At 37.7% G+C, this 24,693-nt stretch overlaps 1 protein-coding gene across 2 annotated transcripts in view; it reads right to left on the bottom strand.

Annotated features, from left to right (window-relative positions):
* The window catches only part of LOC136857198 (glyoxylate reductase/hydroxypyruvate reductase), a 140,909-nt gene that overhangs the window by 26,660 nt on the left and 89,556 nt on the right, over positions 1–24,693 (bottom strand). For both annotated transcript variants that reach the window (XM_067135662.2, XM_068225090.1), the window contains one exon: positions 24,350–24,681. In XM_067135662.2, coding sequence (XP_066991763.1) covers positions 24,350–24,681 — 332 coding nt within the window. The remainder of the gene's footprint in view (positions 1–24,349; positions 24,682–24,693) is intronic.

The following is a 24,693-nucleotide window of genomic DNA, read 5'->3' as shown; positions in this document are numbered from 1 at the left end:
GTAGCTCGCGGGACATTGGTTACACTTTAACTTATAAACGCCTGACCTATTATATTTATTCATAGTGTTGTTAATTTTATGTTGGTTGTAAAAAAGATTAGTATTATTGTTGACTGTTTTAAAAGCAATGTTGATCTTATGTTTCTTGAGGGTGTTGGTGATATTATAAATCTTACTATTTGTATAAGTGAAAGTGGCGTATTTGTCTGTTTTTCTTTTTGTTTCTCTAAGTAAAGTTGAACTGGATTTGTTAGTAACTTTATTGATTATCCTGTCAATGAAATGCCTGCTAAAACCATTTTTACTCGCTATTAAGCGGATAAATTCAAGTTCTTTTTTACGATTAGCATTTGATAAAGCGACGTGAAAAGCTCTGTGGATTAAACTATAAAATGTTGCTCTTTTTTGAGATTCCGGATGCGTTGAGTCTTAATACCAATATAAATGGTCCGTTATTGGACATTATAAATTTTCCAGCTAACTCATTCTTGGTTGCCAGCGTTTCGCCCTCGTGTGCTAGGGTGGGCTCATCAGTTGGTACCTAGCACACCTACCAATACGCTGGCTAGTGCATACCGTGGAGGCCACTGCGTAGGCTAACTGGAGCCACCGGCAGTGCCAATGCACTAAGAGACTTTGTCTCATCAGCAAAAATTAATGCCTGCTTGGCCATCAGATGATATAGATGTTGATTCCCATAGGGAATATGAAATATTTGTCCTGAATGAGTAAATTTATAATACCAATATAAATGGTCCGTTATTGGACATTATAAATTTTCCAGCTAACTCATTCTTGGTTGCCAGCGTTTCGCCCTCGTGTGCTAGGGTGGGCTCATCAGTTGGTACCTAGCACACCTACCAATACGCTGGCTAGTGCATACCGTGGAGGCCACTGCGTAGGCTAACTGGAGCCACCGGCAGTGCCAATGCACTAAGAGACTTTGTCTCATCAGCAAAAATTAATGCCTGCTTGGCCATCAGATGATATAGATGTTGATTCCCATAGGGAATATGAAATATTTGTCCTGAATGAGTACATTTATAATACCAATATAAATGGTCCGTTATTGGACATTATAAATTTTCCAGCTAACTCATTCTTGGTTGCCAGCGTTTCGCCCTCGTGTGCTAGGGTGGGCTCATCAGTTGGTACCTAGCACACCTACCAATACGCTGGCTAGTGCATACCGTGGAGGCCACTGCGTAGGCTAACTGGAGCCACCGGCAGTGCCAATGCACTAAGAGACTTTGTCTCATCAGCAAAAATTAATGCCTGCTTGGCCATCAGATGATATAGATGTTGATTCCCATAGGGAATATGAAATATTTGTCCTGAATGAGTAAATTTATAATACCAATATAAATGGTCAGTTATTGGACATTATAAATTTTCCAGCTAACTCATTCTTGGTTGCCAGCGTTTCGCCCTCGTGTGCTAGGGTGGGCTCATCAGTTGGTACCTAGCACACCTACCAATACGCTGGCTAGTGCATACCGTGGAGGCCACTGCGTAGGCTAACTGGAGCCACCGGCAGTGCCAATGCACTAAGAGACTTTGTCTCATCAGCAAAAATTAATGCCTGCTTGGCCATCAGATGATATAGATGTTGATTCCCATAGGGAATATGAAATATTTGTCCTGAATGAGTAAATTTATAATACCAATATAAATGGTCCGTTATTGGACATTATAAATTTTCCAGCTAACTCATTCTTGGTTGCCAGCGTTTCGCCCTCGTGTGCTAGGGTGGGCTCATCAGTTGGTACCTAGCACACCTACCAATACGCTGGCTAGTGCATACCGTGGAGGCCACTGCGTAGGCTAACTGGAGCCACCGGCAGTGCCAATGCACTAAGAGACTTTGTCTCATCAGCAAAAATTAATGCCTGCTTGGCCATCAGATGATATAGATGTTGATTCCCATAGGGAATATGAAATATTTGTCCTGAATGAGTAAATTTATAATACCAATATAAATGGTCCGTTATTGGACATTATAAATTTTCCAGCTAACTCATTCTTGGTTGCCAGCGTTTCGCCCTCGTGTGCTAGGGTGGGCTCATCAGTTGGTACCTAGCACACCTACCAATACGCTGGCTAGTGCATACCGTGGAGGCCACTGCGTAGGCTAACTGGAGCCACCGGCAGTGCCAATGCACTAAGAGACTTTGTCTCATCAGCAAAAATTAATGCCTGCTTGGCCATCAGATGATATAGATGTTGATTCCCATAGGGAATATGAAATATTTGTCCTGAAGGAGTAAATTTATAATACCAATATAAATGGTCCGTTATTGGACATTATAAATTTTCCAGCTAACTCATTCTTGGTTGCCAGCGTTTCGCCCTCGTGTGCTAGGGTGGGCTCATCAGTTGGTACCTAGCACACCTACCAATACGCTGGCTAGTGCATACCGTGGAGGCCACTGCGTAGGCTAACTGGAGCCAACAACTGATGAGCCCACCCTAGCACACGAGGGCGAAACGCTAGCAACCAAGAATGAGTTAGCTGGAAAATTTATAATGTCCAATAACTGACCATTTATATTGGTATTATAAATTTACTCATTCAGGACAAATATTTCATATTCCCTATGGGAATCAACATCTATATCATCTGATGGCCAAGCAGGCATTAATTTTTGCTGATGAGACAAAGTCTCTTAGTGCATTGGCACTGCCGGTGGCTCCAGTTAGCCTACGCAGTGGCCTCCACGGTATGCACTAGCCAGCGTATTGGTAGGTGTGCTAGGTACCAACTGATGAGCCCACCCTAGCACACGAGGGCGAAACGCTGGCAACCAAGAATGAGTTAGCTGGAAAATTTATAATGTCCAATAACGGACCATTTATATTGGTATTATAAATTTACTCATTCAGGACAAATATTTCATATTCCCTATGGGAATCAACATCTATATCATCTGATGGCCAAGCAGGCATTAATTTTTGCTGATGAGACAAAGTCTCTTAGAGCATTGGCACTGCCGGTGGCTCCAGTTAGCCTACGCAGTGGCCTCCACGGTATGCACTAGCCAGCGTATTGGTAGGTGTGCTAGGTACCAACTGATGAGCCCACCCTAGCACACGAGGGCGAAACGCTGGCAACCAAGAATGAGTTAGCTGGAAAATTTATAATGTCCAATAACGGACCATTTATATTGGTATTATAAATTTACTCATTCAGGACAAATATTTCATATTCCCTATGGGAATCAACATCTATATCATCTGATGGCCAAGCAGGCATTAATTTTTGCTGATGAGACAAAGTCTCTTAGTGCATTGGCACTGCCGGTGGCTCCGGTTAGCCTACGCAGTGGCCTCCACGGTATGCACTAGCCAGCGTATTGGTAGGTGTGCTAGGTACCAACTGATGAGCCCACCCTAGCACACGAGGGCGAAACGCTGGCAACCAAGAATGAGTTAGCTGGAAAATTTATAATGTCCAATAACGGACCATTTATATTGGTATTATAAATTTACTCATTCAGGACAAATATTTCATATTCCCTATGGGAATCAACATCTATATCATCTGATGGCCAAGCAGGCATTAATTTTTGCTGATGAGACAAAGTCTCTTAGTGCATTGGCACTGCCGGTGGCTCCAGTTAGCCTACGCAGTGGCCTCCACGGTATGCACTAGCCAGTGTATTGGTAGGTGTGCTAGGTACCAACTGATGAGCCCACCCTAGCACACGAGGGCGAAACGCTGGCAACCAAGAATGAGTTAGCTGGAAAATTTATAATGTCCAATAACCGACCATTTATATTGGTATTATAAATTTACTCATTCAGGACAAATATTTCATATTCCCTATGGGAATCAACATCTATATCATCTGATGGCCAAGCAGGCATTAATTTTTGCTGATGAGACAAAGTCTCTTAGTGCATTGGCACTGCCGGTGGCTCCAGTTAGCCTACGCAGTGGCCTCCACGGTATGCACTAGCCAGCGTATTGGTAGGTGTGCTAGGTACCAACTGATGAGCCCACCCTAGCACACGAGGGCGAAACGCTGGCAACCAAGAATGAGTTAGCTGGAAAATTTATAATGTCCAATAACGGACCATTTATATTGGTATTATAAATTTACTCATTCAGGACAAATATTTCATATTCCCTATGGGAATCAACATCTATATCATCTGATGGCCAAGCAGGCATTAATTTTTGCTGATGAGACAAAGTCTCTTAGTGCATTGGCACTGCCGGTGGCTCCAGTTAGCCTACGCAGTGGCCTCCACGGTATGCACTAGCCAGCGTATTGGTAGGTGTGCTAGGTACCAACTGATGAGCCCACCCTAGCACACGAGGGCGAAACGCTGGCAACCAAGAATGAGTTAGCTGGAAAATTTATAATGTCCAATAACGGACCATTTATATTGGTATTATAAATTTACTCATTCAGGACGAATATTTCATATTCCCTATGGGAATCAACATCTATATCATCTGATGGCCAAGCAGGCATTAATTTTTGCTGATGAGACAAAGTCTCTTAGTGCATTGGCACTGCCGGTGGCTCCAGTTAGCCTACGCAGTGGCCTCCACGGTATGCACTAGCCAGCGTATTGGTAGGTGTGCTAGGTACCAACTGATGAGCCCACCCTAGCACACGAGGGCGAAACGCTGGCAACCAAGAATGAGTTAGCTGGAAAATTTATAATGTCCAATAACGGACCATTTATATTGGTATTATAAATTTACTCATTCAGGACAAATATTTCATATTCCCTATGGGAATCAACATCTATATCATCTGATGGCCAAGCAGGCATTAATTTTTGCTGATGAGACAAAGTCTCTTAGTGCATTGGCACTGCCGGTGGCTCCAGTTAGCCTACGCAGTGGCCTCCACGGTATGCACTAGCCAGCGTATTGGTAGGTGTGCTAGGTACCAACTGATGAGCCCACCCTAGCACACGAGGGCGAAACGCTGGCAACCAAGAATGAGTTAGCTGGAAAATTTATAATGTCCAATAACGGACCATTTATATTGGTATTATAAATTTACTCATTCAGGACAAATATTTCATATTCCCTATGGGAATCAACATCTATATCATCTGATGGCCAAGCAGGCATTAATTTTTGCTGATGAGACAAAGTCTCTTAGTGCATTGGCACTGCCGGTGGCTCCAGTTAGCCTACGCAGTGGCCTCCACGGTATGCACTAGCCAGCGTATTGGTAGGTGTGCTAGGTACCAACTGATGAGCCCACCCTAGCACACGAGGGCGAAACGCTGGCAACCAAGAATGAGTTAGCTGGAAAATTTATAATGTCCAATAACGGACCATTTATATTGGTATTATAAATTTACTCATTCAGGACAAATATTAATAGTTTGGGTGGGCTTCCTAAATATGGTATAAGAGAATTTGTTGGAGCTATTGTTAATAGTGACATCTAAGAAGTTTAATGAATTATTGACTTCCGCTTCGGAAGTGAACTTGATCCATGGATCGAGTGCATTCAACTGTTCAAGAATGATATCGCCGTTGGAGACGTTGTGATCTATTAAAGTAAATGTATCATCAACAAAGCGTGTCCAGAATACGATACCTTTAATTTTGTTAAGAATTTTGGTATTTTCCAAGTGGTCTAAATAAATTTCTGCCATTATTCCTGAAGCCGGGGAGCCCATAGGAAGACTATCCTGCTTATAAATTTTCCCATTAAAAGTGAAATAGTTGTTGGAAGTTACAAATTCTAAAATATTTAAAAATTCTTCTATTTCTTGTATGCTTAATTTTCTGTGTTTTAGAAAATTATCCTTGATGATCTTTAAAGTTTTCTTGACTGGTATATTGGAATACATGTTTTTAATGTCAAATGAGTACATTTTTTGTTGCGGCTGTAATTCTAGGTTTTTTGTCAAATTACAAAATTCTATAGAATTCTTGATGGAGTTGGGATTTTCAAATTTGTAGTATTTCTTCAAGAAGTTACGAATAAATTTGGAAGTTTTGTAAGTCGGGCTGTTCCTGTAGTTAACTATGGGTCTTATGGGAATATCTATTTTGTGGACTTTAGGCAATGCTTTAGCTGTGGGGATACTGGGATTCAAATTAATGAGTTTTTGAGAATCATGTTCAGTAAGAATAAAGGACGTTTGTTTCAATAATTGTTTTAAGTTTTTTTGAATATTGTTAGTAGGATCTTTTTTATCAGTTTAAAAGAGTTATCAGAAAAGAAGGTTTCAGATTTTTGCACGTAAGTTTCTTTGTTCATAATAACTGTGGCATTGCCTTTGTCCGCTTTCATGACTATTAGATCATTTTCGTTAATCTTCTTTTTTAACGAGTCTATGGCTTTTTGGGAAATAAAGGAGCTGTAGATTTGCTGACTTTAATTAAATTAGAAATTTTTTTGCGAATATTAAGTCTAATTTCTGTTTGGCTGTCAATTGGTAGTTTTTGTATGACGTTTTCAGTTTCGGCAGTGATAGTAATGGCATCTTTCAACTTAAAGGCAGTAGGCCAATTGAATTTAGGGCCCTTCTCTAAAATTTCGATATCCGAAGCGCTAAGTTGGGTATCAGAAAGATTTATAACCGGGTCATGGAACTTCACGTCTTCCGAGTCGGAATCGTTGATGTGCCTATTGTGTGGAAGGAAGTTTTTATTGTGACTATTGTTACGCAAAAGTGTGTTGAATTTGTTGTCTAAAGTGGCCTGTTTTTTGACAATTACATTCTCTATCTTCGTAAGAGCGAATTTCTGAAAAGAATCCCATTCTAGAGGGGTTAGGGAGGACGAAGCAAACAGATGTGCTTCATATAACTTTGTGTTAAGTAAAGATTTTTTCCTGTGTAGAAACTTAATTTCATTCCTGATCCATAATGAATTAGACCTAGATTGGGTTTTTCTGTGCCAATAAGAACTGTTGTTCTTATTTTGATTGAACTTCAAAAAATTTGGAATGAGTCCATTATGTAAACATTTCTTCAAGAAAGCTTGTAGCTTTTTCTCAAAAGTTTTTATGGCTGATGATGTCTACAAGGTAGACGAAACATGTCCCGATATAATTAAAAACCATGTAAATATTTAGTTAATAAAGAATCTTGGTATTGTAAAGATGGAACATTTGACCTAACCTTCAACGTATACTCACGACAATACGGGCTTTATAATGAAGTTTATTTTATGTAATACTGCAACAATATTACGAATTGAATGCAATGTAATGAACACATTCTAGTCAGGAGATTGTTCTGGTGTTTTCAGTTATATATTACTAAGCTTATCTAGTACCCGGAGAAAAACCTGTCCCGCCTCCGCTTTGTCCAGCACAAATCTCACATGTAGTGACCGGGATTTGAACCACGTGGTCATGCAATCAGACGATAGTAGTGACTGTTATGTACTGTTGTTCCCAAGTGATGTACATAAGTTGACAGAAAACAGATGCAGGAATAGTGACCCCAGCGAGTAGACAGATGTCAAATGAAAACAATTAAGGGACAGTGGAAAAGCTTACACCAGTAAAAGAGGTAAGAATGTAGAACAACATGAGAAACCAACAGATAATTTCAACTGTAAATGTAAGAGATCTGGGTGTAAAGAATTAAGTTGTGAATTAATACTGTCCTGAATGAAAATGAAAACCTACAACCTGTTTTCCAGTCAGTGACCGGGTCAGGGATGGAATGAACGAAGCCCCCATCTTGCGGCGAGGATAGGAATTGTGCCGGCTGCCGAAGCCTGTCACACTCCTCTGGGGCAATGATTAATGACTGATAGATGAAATGAAATGATAATGGAGAATGTTGCTGGAATGAAAGACGACAGGAAAAACCGGAGTACCCGGAGAAAAACCTGTCCCGCCTCCGCTTTGTCCAGCACAAATCTCACATGTAGTGACCGGGATTTGAACCACAGAACCAGCAGTGAGAGGCTGCCGCCTGAGGCATGGAGGCTTCTTAATAATGTCCTATTTCCTAGAATTTTATAAATTATCTTATGATGAAAAGATCCTTTATTTAATGAAATGTGTTGACCTAGAGGAACCTAATACTGTAGTTGAAGGAAAGCCCTAACAGATGCAGCTTCTTGAAAAAGGCCACATTTTGTTACAGAGTAAGCTCTTTGCAAGTTTGTAAAACTACCCTTATGCACACATTTTCAATTCCATACGGATGTATCCGAACTCTCCAGAGAAGTATGAAAGATGGGGTCAGTGCCCCTGAAGACCAGAGGGGCAAGCATTATTAATGGTGAAATAAAAAACAAAGTTACAGAACATATAAACAGCTTTCCTAGGCAGCTCAGCCATTATTCCTGACACAAAACTGAGAAACAGTTCCTGTCACTTGATTTAACCTTAGCTAAAATGTATAGAGCCTTTAAAGAAAAGCACCCCAATGCTGAAGTTAAGCCTCACATACTATTAATCAACCTTTTATGAAATTAATCTTAAAATAGGCTCTCCACAAAGTCACTATTAAAAGCTTGAAGTAAATTATCACCTCCTATCTCATACGAAGTTAGAGTCCTAGGTTTGCACCTCTAACACTTAGAAATTTAAACTGGAACACTCGGACTTTGTAATACGTCTGTCATTGGCACTCAGCCAGACAGGGTAACTACCTCGAATATAACTTTCCACAGCTGGCCCGCATACTGTGGCAGCCAGGAATACATGAAAACACTGATTTCTACTAGCCCAGTGGCTTCTTTTTATTTTAAGGGTTATAAATTTCATGTTGTTGGTCCGTATTGAACTGAGAATAACATATGAATAACAACACAGTAAAGGTTTCCACCTATTCAATACAAAATATATTCACAATATTTTAAAATTACATGGAACTAGTTTCGACCCATCTTGGGGTCATCATCAGCCACATCAAAGCAAAGATCACTCTTGACAAAATCCTAAGAACATGTTAATTTTAACAGTAAGATTATTATGGAATAACAAGTGAATGTGGTAAATGAAAAGAGATGTTAGTATGGGACAGGTGAGTAATAGCTAATAAATATACAAGGAATATACATAAGAGGTTTGGAACAAAGTATAAAAGGGGGCTTAGTGTTGTAAAAATTATATAATCATGGAAAACAGTAAGTCCTTATAATGAAGAATGCAATGTGAAATGACACATATAAAATTATATATGGCTTAGGAAGAGTGGAGGTGGTTTAGGAGGGGAAGAGGGCTTAAGGTGGGGTTAAAGGGTGCGGGAGAAAGGGTAATTGTCTTGGAAAAGTACCTTTGATTAAATTTAGGATTGAGTTTTGGTTGGCTGCATTATTGTTTCTGACGAAAGTGATAAATAGATCGAAGAGTATGTTGGGTTTCTCTGAGATTTCATTGAGATTGTGACTGGCATTAAAGTATTGGTCTAGGTGTATGTAGTAATTTTCCATTATGTCGAGTAAAGGGCCCTTGTTTGCTAATACAAGGATGTCCATGTCTTGTTCGATATTGGTGAAATTATGGTTATAATCTTGCATGTGTTGGCCGATGGCTGAAAACTTGTTGTATTTTATTGCATTAGTGTGCTCGCAGTATCTGATATTGAAGTTTCTACCGGTTTGCCCGATGTAGGTTTTTCCACAGGTGTTACATTTGATCTTATAAACTCCTGATTTTAAAATCCTGCTGGTCCTGTTGATGTGTGAAGTATTGTGTAAAACGTTCCTGTTCTTATAGTTGGTTTTGAAGGCTATTTTAACGCCTTGTTTCTTAAAGATATTGGTTAACTTGTAGATATCATTGTTGAACGTGAAGGTGGAAAATGTTAGAGGTTTAGTTGTTTCTTTTTTGAGGGTAGTTTTTGGGCGATATTTATGTTTATTGATTATCCTTTCTATAAAATGGTTGCTGAAGCCGTTGAATTTTGCAATTCCGCGGATTGTGTTGAGTTCGTTCTTTAGATATTTCTTGGACATAGGTATGCAGAAGGCTCGGTGAACTAGGCTGTTGTATGTGGCTCGTTTGTGGGACTGGGGGTGCACTGAATCTTGGCGAATGCTGGAGGCTGTTTGAGTGGGTTTTCTGAATATTTTATAACTGAAAGAATCGCAAAATTCAATGGCTTCAGCAACCATTTTAGCACACTAACGCAATAAAATACAACAAGTTTTCAGCCATCGGCCAACACATGCAAGATTATAACCATAATTTCACCAATATCGAACAAGACATGGACATCCTCATATTAGCAAACAAGGGCCCTTTACTCGACATAATGGAAAATTACTACATACACCTAGACCAATACTTTAATGCCAGTCACAATCTCAATGAAATCTCAGAGAAACCCAACATACTCTTCGATCTATTTATCACTTTCTTCAGAAACAATAATACAGCCAACCAAAACTCAATCCTAAATTTAATCAAAGGTACTTTTCCGAGACAATTACCCTTTCTCCCGCACCCTTTAACCCCACCTTAAGCCCTCTTCCCCTCCTAAACCACCTCCACTCTTCCTAAGCCATATATAATTTTATGTGTGTCATTTCACATTGCATTCTTCATTATAAGGACTTACTGTTTTCCATGATTATATAATTTTTACAACACTAAGCCCCCTTTTATACTTTGTTCCAAACCTCTTATGTGTATTCCTTGTATATTTATTAGCTATTACTCACCTGTCCCATACTAACATCTCTTTTCATTTACCACATTCACTTGTTATTCCATAATAATCTTACTGTTAAAATTAACATGTTCTTAACATGTTCTTAGGATTTTGTGCTTTGATGTGGCAGATGATGACCCCTAGATGGGTCGAAACTAGTTCCATGTAATTTTAAAATATTGTGAATATATTTTGTATTGAATAGGTGGAAACCTTTACTGTGTTGTTACTCATATGTTATTCTTTTTATATGCGTAGGCTGGACCATGTGGTTTCAAATTCATGACTCTTCTACCTTTAATAACTCGGCTATCCTACTGCCGATTTTTATGAAACTTGGTATATTATTATTTGTGATAAGCAGTTACATGATGACGTGATTAGAAGTTTGATAGCACATTCCATTCTTGAGATATTGAAATAGAAGGAATGGAAAGTTTGATAGTGACGTCACCTGGCCTTGGCTGGCTCTCTGCAGAGAGCGGTTGCATGCCTCGCTGTCACTTCCGCTGCCTGCGTGCACGGCAGTCTTTTCAAACTCTTTTGGATGGGTGTTAGCACGAGTTACATTGGAAATACTTTGAAGGAGAATGTCGTAGTGGCATTCTCGTTTCAGTATACAGAAAATAATATCAACATTTTAAGTTACGTTTTTCAACTCACTTGCAGTTTATATAATCTGAACATAATGTTAAAGAAAAGCTTGAGTGAACTCAGATTTCTCTGCTCTGATTAGACCATTTTTTGATTTAAATAGAAACTTGGTACTCCTCCTTTAAGTATTTCACCATATCTTGCAAATCCTTCTTTTTTTTTTTTCCCCCTTCATAATCGGCAGGTCATCTGGATACAAAGGAACAAGGTCAAAAATTGAAAATGTCTTGCCAGTTATGTCATATCTTGGTGTCACAACTGAATAATATTGAAATGGTATTATTGTATTGTGCGATTTTCCAATGTATAAGCCATAAGGCTTATCTTCAGTAAATTTCATTCTCATAGCCTCCATGATTTTTAGTTCTTTATTCTTCATGATTCCCGTGGTTAGTGATTCAGAACTTTTGAGGTCATTCCTGTCCATCTCTACAATTTTGAAGTTTCTTGAAATAAAAGATTCTCCTATCACATACTTACTTTCAGAAGGAATGTTGGACTAAAGAAATTTTTTTCTGTTTTTCAGTTAATGCGAAGTCTCTGTCGCATGGGATCAACAGTGTTCATTTCACAAACTGTGCTTTAACTTGTATTCAAAAGACTGTGCCTTCGTTACAGCATTTACCATGTTTTCAAGTATTAAATAAGACTGTGTCTCAGTGACATAATTTGCTTCTTTTCGTTAGACTGTTCCAAAGTAACAGTGTTCATTTCATTTTGCAAGACTGAGCCTTAGTGTCAGAGAAGGTTCCAGACTTTGTAAATTCTGCTACCCCATTAACTTAAACTTCGTCAACGAGTGTTTCGGACGACAATTTTTTCGTATTTTTGAACAGCGCTAATCTTTCCTTTCATCATAAACTGTGATACTGAATTAATTTGAATTTCCTCGATAAGTGCATTGAATGACTTACATATTATTTGCGTTGAACCTTATTAACTGTGAAACTTGTAGATTATACGAACAGTGTCATGTAATAATCTTCAGTGCAGTGCGGTAGAGAAGTGTTGTATCAGATCCTATCGTTATTCTGCGTGAAGTCTACATAATTCTTTACTCACTTCATGGGATCTCAGTGGAATAGTTTAAATTAATTATTCCACGCTGCACGCTGACATCTCCAGACGTCAGACTCCCTCTTCAAGGGCTGTCAACCGCCATGGGACAACGTGGTGCTATGATGCTGAGAGGAGTTCCATGGTGAGGGGGAAGGAGTACAACAACGTGGGAAATCACCGATGCAGAGGACAGTCTCTCTCTACCTCTGCCTGGACTTTCTAAACCCCTACTGCTGGTCTGTAAGAGGTGATATGAGAGGAGTTCCATGGTGAGGGGGAAGGAGTACAATAACGTGGGACATCACCGACGCAGAAGACAGTCTCTCTCTACCTCTGCCTGGACTTTCTAAACCCCTACTGCTGGTCTGTAAGAGGTGATATAATTTGTCTAACATGAATAAACACAAGGTTAAACTTAACAGGAACTTATTCTACTACCCTTCTCTCTCTGGTTTTCCTATCATGGACCGTACACGCCCTGATGTCAAACCATGCTCTCTGCTGAATTTAAGTATGGGCATTTCGGTTACAATACGTCAATATGAATACATCGGTAATGCATTTTCAAATTGTGCCATACTTGTGTAACCAGATGATGTAATAATAATTATAAAGATGTGCAAATTATTGTGTTGAAGTACCAGAAGGAAGAGCACTGTAGTTACTTTCTAAAATAATCTTAACCACTGTAAAGAAACGAATCCATAACTTTTATATTTAAAGGAACAGTACTTTTATGAATTAAAACATTGTAAGTAGGCTAAAACAATAAAACTAATTTTTAAATAATACTATTCTTCTCTGTATGCATCCATTATGTGCGAGTGATAGAGCACACGTACTTCTAATGTGTTAGTTTATGGAACAAAAGTCTATGTTGCATTCTCCTTCGGACAACTATCATCTTTATTGCCGTTTTTCTCAGCATATAGGAAATGTACCATAGACCTTTGTTTGCGCATATGAGTGAATTATGGAATATCAGAGTACAGCAACTCAAACTACTATATAGTCTCATCTTTGTAAAGAGTTCCCTACCTGTATCACGATCTAGCCAGCTGGCCTGTGCCAAAGTAACAATTTTTAGACTTATAAATCATGTGCAATCTTCCAATATAATTACCATCTCCTCCTCCAAGATCCAAGAAAAGCAGGCATTAAAGTGCTAAGACTGTCAAGCTTAAAGCATCTCTGACACCACCTTGAAAAATAGACCATCAGTTATCATAGCTCTCTTTGTGAAATGGTACAAATTTCCTTTCTTTAACATAAGATAACATGTGAAACAAAAATGTTTTTAATCTGGTACAAGGGATGTTTTATCATTATTATTGGAATTGTGAAAGAATAGATAATAATTTGTGTGTGTATGTGTGCAGTGTTTCAAAAACTTTTCTTCCTTCATTTACTGTAGAAGCTATGGAACACTTTAAATAATCAGCATCATAAATATAAATACAAACATAGGGTGAATAGTAAATTGTAGAGCAAGTCGAAACAACAAGTAACGTCTTTTGAGGTGTAGTTTCGAAGACAGAGCCCGTTGAAACTGTGCAGAAAGTGCGGAGCTGGCAACGCTCATAGCCTGCTCGTGGCATGTACTCAATCAAACAGAGGCTCAGCTTATCACGCTTGACCGTGGTGTATAGGAGAAGAAGCCGGCAGATTATTGCACATTACATGTGTGTGTTTGCTTTTCTAGGACTGTTTACACCATGCCATGGTATGTACTATGCAGTGTTGCCAAGTTCATTATTTGTTGTCAAACTGCACTCAACTGCACTGCATAAATTTTCTAAACTAGGATTTCAGTTTGTAAATTAAATCTATAGGCTGTATAACTGAAGGTATGTTGGTGAGTGGATAGGGTTGTTTCACATCAGATATAATCCTCGGGTGACAGGTAGTTCTGTCTAATAGCTGTGCATGGTTTTCCAAAAAAAAAAAAAAAATTCAAAATCAGGATACATGCATTTCTTGGGACAAGATTGGCAACAATCATCTTCTGTTCGTGTTCTTATGCACACAGACTTTTATACATGGCTTCATTCTTGCTCGGATGATCACAGAAGTATTCTTTCTATTGGTTTTGGTGTTTGCAGTTCACACATTTGTGTGACAAAAAAATCCAGAACTATGGGTCCTTGCCACTTATATACAGTGAGTGAAAAATTAGAAATAACTGAAGAAGCCAAAAAACAAGGTAACAGAGCTGCAGGTACGAAATATGTTAGCAAAAGCTGCATTTGCAACAGGTGAGATAAAAAAGCTCTTTACTGTAATTAAAACCACTGTTAGCCACAGAGATTTTCATGACTAAACAGCAAAGTATCCGGAAATATGAGAAAAATTTTGCGAGTACATCAATGAGAAATGGCAATTTGGATGTGCAATTTCTATAAAAAGAGTGTAATTTAAAAGCATTAACTATAGCAAAGGAAATGAAAATGAAGGACTTCAAAGCTAGCTGAGGTTGCTTTGAGATAAATTTTCTTTCAATAAGAAGAATGGACATCTCTCACTGGCTGCCTGATGTGTATGAAACCGAGCAAGTAGCTGCGTGGTATGGTTCAGCTTGCATTCAGGAGATAGTGCACTCAAATGCCAATGTCGGTAGCCTTGAAGATGGTTTCCCATGGTTTCTCATTGAGATGGGCAGATAAAGAGTACCGTATATAGGGTGAGTCACCTAACATTAAAACTGGCAATATTTTTTAAACAATAAGGAATTCTGAAAAATAATTTTCACAGAGAGTAGTGTTTTTCAAATTTCATATTATTCATCAGTCCTGTTATCTGAGCGCCAGTTTAGCTTCACTAATTCTCAGGAACTTATTTTTCAGGAAGAGAAATGCACTGCCATCAAGATCTATCACTTTCAAAAAATTCTTAATTAAACCTAGTTTGATATGCAGTGGAGGTAGTAAGGTTTTTTCAGAACTTACAAGTGGTTGATGAAGAACATTTTCTTGTCCTGGATTAAGTGACTTTCTCTTTGGCCAGTTCTTTTTTTTATACAATGATTTTGTCTATCTCTGCTATCCCTCTTGCACAAGAAGCACCAAAATTTAGTGTAGCCTAACTGTAAACCAAGTAAGACAGCTGTAACTTTCAAATCCCCACATATCTGCTCAGAATATTTTTCATAATGGATACCAAAAGTTTCATATTCTCATAACTTTCCTTGATACAAACTGCATGGGCTAATGGAATGGATGCATATTTGTTTCCATTACTTAGCGGCACTCCTTGAAACTTGTTTTCGAGAAGTTTGGAAATAAATGCCAATCCTCATGTTCATGCTCAACACCCAGTGACTCCAACAAAGAATTAACATCATTGCAGAAAACTTTCTCCTCTTTAGAAAACACGTTAAAATTCCTTTTGGCATTCGCAGAAGAAACTTACATCGGTGTCATCCTGCAGCAGCTTCTAGCCTTTCAGTCTTCAGGCAAGTAATTCTTTCACTTAATCCAAGATCCTGAACCAAATCATTTAAATCCTCATATGTTAGAAATTGAGGTTCATTTATTATCATTACTATTATTATTAAATTTACTGTCCACATTGGACCACTTGAGTCGTTTCACATCATTTTTTCTTTGAAGATTGTACTATTTGGTTCTTGTGATCTGCCCAGTACTTTTTCATTTGCTCTGATCATAATTTTCTCAATTTGTCCGAAATCGTTGCAGCCCTTCTATGTGTCATTTCTTCTGAAAATTTGTGTTAATATTATTTTTGTTTTCTGCATCTGCTATCTCGAGTCCAACTGCTTTGAGATCTTGCTGAATTCTTTGGATCCATTGCCCTCCTGTCTTCTTTCCAAGATTTATCGCCAATAGTAATCGTAAAAATCGATTTCCTAGCAGTTGCAAGATGTGAAAGAAATACGAGATTCTTTTCTTCTTCATTGTGCTGGTGATTGGGTCAATCTCTTGTTTGACAGTTTCATTACGAAGGATTCTCCAGACATTTTTGACCTAGTAGTTTTTATTTATGCAAGTTCTGATGATTCTTTAAGTTGAGGAGATAATCAGTCCTTTCATTTTAAATTTGGAACAGACTTTTATAAGTGTAAGTGGCTTCCAGGAGAGTTACAGTTTTATAGTGCTGGATCTTAGTGTCTATTGACAGGCATTTCTTATTACATATTGATCAGGTTAGAAACTGGGCTTTTTTTTTTCCATTTTGTTAGTTCTATTTATCCATGTTTATTTCTCATTTAAGTTGTGTGTGTGGTGATTTCTCCAAGATATTTAAATTGTAGAACTATGTTAATTTTTTGATCATTTATGAAGACTTTATTTATGCTTAGAGGTTTCATGGGCATGATCTCAGATTTCTCAAAGGATATTTGTAATCCTAATTTTTGGGCAATTTTTTGGAAACTGGTGATCTGAGCACGAACTTCTTCCAAGTCAAGGGCTAAGAAAGCTAAATCGTCTGCAAATCCCAAGCAGTTTTTCTTATTGTGGGTTTTGCTCCAATTTTGATTCTAGGTGAGTTTTCCTTTTGCCATAGTTCCACGATTTATTCGAGAGCCATATTGAAAAGTAGTGGATATAATCCTTTACCTTGTCTGAGACCCGCTTTTATTGTAAAAACTTATGACACTTCTCCCCTAAACTTTACCTTGGAATTTGTGTTGACTAAAGTTAGTTTGATGATTTTTATTAATTTGGGATGAAGACCATATAATCTGAGGATTTTTAAAAGTGTGGGTCTATCGATACTATCATATGCTTGTTTGAAATCTATAAACAAGATAAAAAGCAGTTTATTTTTGTATTTTCCATTATTAGTTTCAGGCTGAGAATTTGGTCTGGGCAGCTTCTGTATGGGCAAAATCCTTCTTGGTACTCTCCAAGTTGTGGTTCCAGAGTGTTTTCGATCTTGTTGTAAATTATGCGAGAGAAAATATTGAATTTGCAATCCAGAATGGGTTATTCTTCTAATTATCAGGGTTAGTTTTATCTCCTTTTCTGAATAATAGATGGATTATTCCTGTGGTCCAGTGCTCCAGAATTTTCTCCATGATCTACATTTCTACAAAATGTTGATGAAGATTTATCATTATAGGTTTTCTGGCATTTTTTCAGATATCTGGAAAGACTAGGTCTTTATCACATGCCTTGTAACTTTCCAGTTCCTTAATAGAGAGTTCTACTTCATTGATGGTTGGAGGATCTATTAGATCAGGGGTGGTTAAAATGGGTGTACCGGTGTTTACTTGAAATGCTTCTAGTGGGCCATTGCAATTTAGAAGTTTGTTTTGAATGTACCTGCGTGGATCTCTGCATTATCTTGGTTACTATGGGCCAACTTTCCTGATTTATCGCTCAACATTAATGTTGGGGGTTCATATTTTTTAACATATCTGCTGAAAGTTTTGTAATAATCTTGTGGGGTTTTTTCCCCCCTGGAAATTCTCTTCTATCCTTTCTAGGGTGTTTTTAAGATGTTTACGCTTTGTCTGTCTGATGATTTTATGGGTTGACCTTCTTTGTTTTATTAAATCTAAATTTGATTCTTCTGATTTTTGGGCTTGATGGTTTATCCAAGCTTGGTGTCTTCTTCTATCGTCTGGTTACATTCTTCATTCAACCATTCGTGTTTCTTCCTGGGATTCACTAGAACTAACTCTTTTGCTATTGATTTTAATTTGGGTGTCAGTTCTTCTAGTGATTTCGTGTTGATAGATCCTTACAAGGATTTTGGTTGGAGCCAAATTACAAATAGACAAATTGGAATGTTTTACCTCATCAATTTTAACAATTATAAATAAGTGTACAGTAATTGTAAATTGTATTTTATTTTGCCAACATTTGTATATACTACGTAGAACTACCTTCAAACTCAATATCATATAGAATTTGATTACTTTCATTGTTATACTGTACATATGATGGCCTCATTTTAATATTAAGAAATCACTAGCGTATTTTACTATGTGTAACTAGTCTATTGTTATTTCGTTTAAGATAGGACCTTGTACGTGTTTTTTAATGTATTCCTTCTTACATATTATGTTCACAATTTCCAACCAGACGTCTGGTTTAATTTTGAGGTGCTTTGATATGACTGATGATGCCCCACATGGGGGGCGAAACATGTCTCCATTTTAACGATGTTTAACTAAAAATGTTAACATCCTGTAATGTATTGAATGGGTTGGAGTCCAATAAATTCTCTTATATTATTATCGATAGATCCTTCCCCAGTTTTCTTGTAAAAATAGAAATGAAAATCTACAGCCTGTTTCCAGTCATTTGTCCGGATCAGGAATGGAATGAACGAAGCCAACATCTAGCAGTGAGGATAGGAATTGTGCTGGCTGCCGAAGCCTGTCGCACTCCTCTGAGGCATTAATGACTGACACATGAAATTAAATGATATTGGAGAGTGTTGCTGGAATGAAAGATGACAGGGAAAACCAGAGTATTACACGTGATAAAAATCATTTTAGAGGACATCTACATGGACAACCTAGAATACAACAAAATATTAAAAAACATTAACGGACTCAGTTTATGGCTCCGTTATGTTGACGACACGTTAGCAATTATCGATAAACAACTTAACAATAGTGATAACATCCTAACTTTTTTAAATAATTTAAACAAAAATATAAAGTTCACAAAGGAAAACGAAAACAACAATTCAATTTTCTAGACATCAAAATTATGCAAGTTGTAGACAAATCTGATTTCCAAATTTACCGCAAGCCTTCATCTACTCCAATAAATATAAAAAACAAATCGTTACATCCAAATTCTCATAAGCAAGTCACATATTACAGTTTAGTATCTTCTTCTTCAAGTGCCATATCCGGTTGCCCAGACGTCAACGATTACTCTGGAGAAAGTTTCTCTGTCCTCTGCCAGTCGGAATAGTCTCTCAGTTGTCTCAATACCGGTCCACTGCTTGATGTTGTGTAACCATGTTATCTCTGGTCTGCCAACTCGCTGTTTGCCCTCTATTTTACCCTGGAGAAAGAGTTTTATGAGGCCATATTTGTTTCCTCTTAATATGTGGCCTAGATAAGCTATTTTGCGAACTTTTATAGTTGTTATTAGTTCTTGCTTCGTCCTAGCTCTCTTTAGGACGTCATCGTTTGTTATAATATCTGTCCAGGGTATTCTAAGCATTCTTCTGTGCAACCACATTTCAAAGGCGGCAAGTCGTTTAATACTTGTGGCTTTTAAGGTCCATGTTTCTGCTCCACATAACAGTACTGACCAGATGTAGCACTTCATTAATCTCTGTCTGAGCTTCAGATTTAGATGATTATTACAGAACAAAGAGCTCATCCTGCGAAATGCAGCTCTAGTGTTCTCAATTCTGCATCTAATTTCCTTACCTGGATCCATACTGTCTGTTATTATGCTGTCGAGGTACTTGAACTGGTTTACTTGTTCTATTTTACGGTTGTTTAATGACAAGGTGACATTTGCATTACTATTTCTGCTAAATACCATTAACTTAGTTTTTGCTACATTTATATTGAGACCATACTGTAAACCTTTGACAGGGATTCTGTTCAGGAGTTCTTGAAGGCCTTCTATAGTGTTGCACAGAATCAGAGTGTCATCTACATATCTAATATTATTGATCAAAACACCATTTACTTTCACACCCAGTTCAACATCATGCAAAGATTCTTTAAAAATGATGTCAGAATAGATATTAAAAAGGAGTGGCGAGAGTATACAACCTTGACGTACCCCCCTTCTGGTTTTCACATCTGATGTTTTGGTTTGGTCGATTTTGACTGTTGCTTGTTGGCCCCAGTAGAGATTCTGTATGATGCGTATGTCTTTTCCATCGAGATGTTTTCGTTGGAGAATCTCTATTAGTTTTTCATGTTTCAATCAAAAGCTTTCTCATAGTCAATGAAACATGCAAATACATCTTTGTGTAGTTGGCGGCATTTTTGGAGCAGGACATTGATGCTGAATAAGGCTTCTCATGTGCCAAAGGCATTTCTGAAACCCATTTGGTTGTCATCCAAGTCTATTTCACACTTCGTTCTAATGCGTACATGTATTATACGTAAGAATGCTTTTAGCATATGACTCATCAGACTTATGAGACGGTAGTCACTGCATTTCTTTGGATGAGACTTTTTAGGTATTGCGATGAATGTCGATTGCAACCAGTCCTCTGGGATTATTTCAGTATCATAAATTGTATTGAAAAGTTTAGCAATTTGGTCAACATTCTCTTCAGTTATTAGTTTTAGAACCTCAGCTGGTATCTGGTCTGGACCTACTGCTTTACCATCAGATGATATTGTGAGGGAATGTAATACTTCTTCTTTTGTTATTTTGGGACCTTTTGCATTGTGTACGTATACAATTTCACCCCTGTTTAGTATACAGGACATTAAAAATCCCTCTTTCACTAAATAATTTAATACCGGGCGAGTTGGCCGTGCGCGTAGAGGCGCACGGCTGTGAGCTTGCATCCGGGAGATAGTAGGTTCGAATCCCACTATCGGCAGCCCTGAAGATGGTTTTCCGTGGTTTCCCATTTTCACACCAGGCAAATGCTGGGGCTGTACCTTAATTAAGGCCATGGCCGCTTCCTTCCAACTCCTAGGCCTTTCCTATCCCATCATCGCCATAAGACCTATCTGTGTCGGTGGACGTAAAGCCCCTAGCAAAAAAAAAAATTTTTAAAAAAGAATTTGATTTCATAAAAGAAATAGCCAGATTCAATGGGTTCAATCCAGATATACTTAAAGTAAATACAAAATTTTATATTCCACCATCACTTTGTAAAAACAACAAATGATTTTTTAGTATTGAGAAGGTGGAATATTAAAATTTTGTATTTACTTTAAGCATAGTCTCAACTCAATACGGAACCTAACAATGAAGTTTATTACTTTTAACAATCCAGATATGATCAACAAAATCATTAATAAAGTTAAACTAAAATCAGCCACAAACCTTTGTCCAATAAAACCCAATAAACCGAAATTCGCAAAGTTCGCATTTACCAACCCAAAATTCCATCAAATTACCAATCCTTTAAAAAAACACAAGGTAAAAATCGCTTACATTATGCAAAATACAAATCAAAATTTATTTTTTAATCATAACTTAGTCAATTCAACTAATAATAAATATTCAAGCTCAGGTATTTATAGACTCAGATGCTCAGTATGTAATTTTTCTTATGTTGGCCAAACTGGCCACAGTTTCTCAACTAGATATGCGGAACATTACAACGCCCAAAAACATAATAAATTCTCTGCGATGAGTAACCACATGAAGGACACAGGCCACAAATTTACTACAATAGATTGGGATTTACAAATCTTAAAAAATAACTGAAAAAGGTAAGGTTAACATGGAATATGAAAACTTATACATCTTCCTAGACCAACAATTTAACAAAGACAAAAATTTAAATGACGTAATAGATAACATAAGTCCTCTTTACGAACAGATCCCAATTCTATTACAAAAATCAACCCTTCAGAACAGTAATTTTTATAAAATATTTTGCACTAAGTCAATAAACACTCCCATCAATCCAACACACACACCACCCCCCTCCCCTCCTCCCGCTGCCGGCAACTCCCCCCCCCCCCCTCATGCACAACAAATAATCCCTCAGCCACGCCTTCTCGAGCTCAACCCCCTCCACCAAAACTTCACAAATATAACACTCGAAATACGAGCTCGGCGACGGCCAGTAGCTCTAAAGTTCTCAACATAATAAGTTAACATCTCAGTGGTAGAAAGGGTAAGTGTCAACACTTTTCATTCGGGCCGATGACCTTCGATGTTAGGCCCCTTAAAACAACAAGCATCATCAACTTTTCATCCAACTTCCATTATTTAGCCCACTCATTCCAATTATGGTTCTTCATTAAATTTTCAAAACAACTCTCTAATTACAGAATTCCATCACACACTTGGCTACCTACTGATTGACAACAACTTTTACTACAACGTTCCCTTACTTCAACACATCCAACAACAAAGAGCTACACCTATCACAAACTCTTCCCACAAATATCACATCAAAGAAGATGGCCTAATGACGTCTACATAAACTTTAATATGGCCTACGGCATCCAGCATTCAAACTAATATTATCTCAACCACAACATATGAAAAGTCTTCAAATTTATAAGCACATAAATGAAAAATTAATACTTATCAACTTCAAGAACCAACGACTATTACCAGATAAAAAATTTAAAAATAAATAAATAAGTGTTAATGCTCAACATTCCCAAAGCTTTTAACAATACGCCATTTGACAATTAATTGGAATGCACTTTCCGATTTTTAACTTTTAATATCTTTTAATATCATGAATCAACCACCTATGTAATAATTATTCTTAAATAATTGTCATGTTTTTATACTCGAATATTAACACGAACATTGTCAAGCAAACAGTATACCACATTTCATATTGTAACAGTTGTTTAACGATCTCTAATCTATTTTACAAGACACAATTACTTTTCAACAGTATTCATAAGTCATTTCCAATCAGGTACCTGAGGTAAAAATATGGCTGATGATGCCTACTATTGATAGGCGAAACATGTACGTACCATCCAATGTATTAATTTTATGTTGACAATTTTGATAAGGACAAAGCCTTAATTTTTAAGATTGTATTGTATTGAATAGATGGGTAAACAATAAAAACATACTAGTGTTATTTAATACAAACCGGAGTATCCGAGAAAAACCTGTCCCGCCTTTGCTTTGTCCAGCACAAATCTCGCATGGAATGACCAAGATTTGAACCATGGAACCCTGCATTGAGAGGCTGGCGTACTGCCATCTGAGCCACGTAAGCTCTTGTTTTCTTTTAATACTCCATATTTTTTTATTAATGTAGTTGGGTCAGATTTTTTCTTATTTTTATTTGGAGGTTCTTCACCATTTTGATATTTACAATGTAGTGGTCTGACCTTGAAACTACTCCCCTTAGGACTTGGACAATGTGGATTTCTCAATGGTAATATTTATCCATGTAGACGTGGTTTAGCAGTCATTCGCTTTTCTGAAGTCAGAACGTTTCCACGTTTTTAATTTGTGGGGCTTCCTTTTAAAGCAAGTTGATTTTGAGAAAAGGTTGTGGTTTCTGCAAATTTCAAGCAATCTTTGACCATTTTTGTTCGTTCGTTTATGTGCTGGCCATTTTCCAATGATGTCTCAGTATCTTCTTTCTTGTCCCAGTTGTGCACTGAAAATGCCACGGAGAATTTTAATGTCTGTTGGACAGATATTGATTAATGTTTGATCCAGGAGATCCCAGAACTTTTCTGTTTCTTCTCTGTCCTTTAGTGTGTTATTTTTTTTATTGGTGGGAGCATGTGCGTTAATAATTATATAGGTCTTACGAAGGCAGATCAAATATAAATGGGAATTATTTTTTAAAATTTATTGCATCAACCAAAAACAAATACACATATAGACATCACTTTTCTGCTGTACATAGTGTCCTGCCCTTGATACACATTTTCTCCATCGGATTGGTAAGTTTTTGTGCTGTTCTGTTTTTGTTATTTGCTTTACGTCGCACTGACACAGATAAGTTTACAGCGACGATGAGGCAGGAAGGGGCTAGGAGTGGAAAGGAAGCGGCCGTGGCCTTAATTAAGGTACAGCCCCAGCATTTGCCTGGTGTGAAAATGGGAAACCACGGAAAACCATCTACAGGGCTGCCGACAGTGGGGTACGAACCTGTGCTGTTCTGATAGAAAGAAGAGGGATGTGTGCTGAGCCAGTTGCGCACAAACTCTTCTACATTTGCATCATCATCGAACCACTGTAAAATTGACGGAAATTGCAGCATTTTACGGTTTTACAGATGGATTGACTTCATGGACAAAAATTTAAAACTTTAACATTCGATAATCACCCCACTTCCGTACAACCTTTATAAAGAGTTACTGGATATGTGAAAATATTTTCCATGAAAAAAACATTAAAATCAGTGGGAAAAAAGAAAGACAGACATGCAAGGAATCTAAACACATTATTCTTACCTCCCCTGCTTGTATTGATAAATATTGCACTAGGCTTCATCTTCGAAAACAGTTCATCATTAAACATTTCCTTAGTTTCAGGTGTTAAAGCACATGTTACTATGATAAAGTCACTCTCTGATAAAAGCTGATCCAATGTAACATGAATTCCTCCAATAGCAACTGCCTCTGGCTTTTCTGTACGACTTGTGTAGATTAATTTGCTTATATTGAAAGTCTTCAATCTCTTTGCAACTTCCTGACCAATGCGACCAAATCCTACCACACCTACTGTTGAACCTTTCAGCCCAGAACCACACATCCAAAGAGGGGACCAGGAACCCCAACCACCACTGTAAGAAACC

The sequence above is a fragment of the Anabrus simplex genome, chromosome 1, assembly GCF_040414725.1.
Source record: "Anabrus simplex isolate iqAnaSimp1 chromosome 1, ASM4041472v1, whole genome shotgun sequence".
Classification (NCBI taxonomy): Eukaryota; Metazoa; Arthropoda; class Insecta; order Orthoptera; family Tettigoniidae; genus Anabrus; species Anabrus simplex.
The sequence above is the reverse complement of the archived record's forward strand: the minus strand, read 5'-3'. Positions and strand labels throughout refer to the sequence as shown.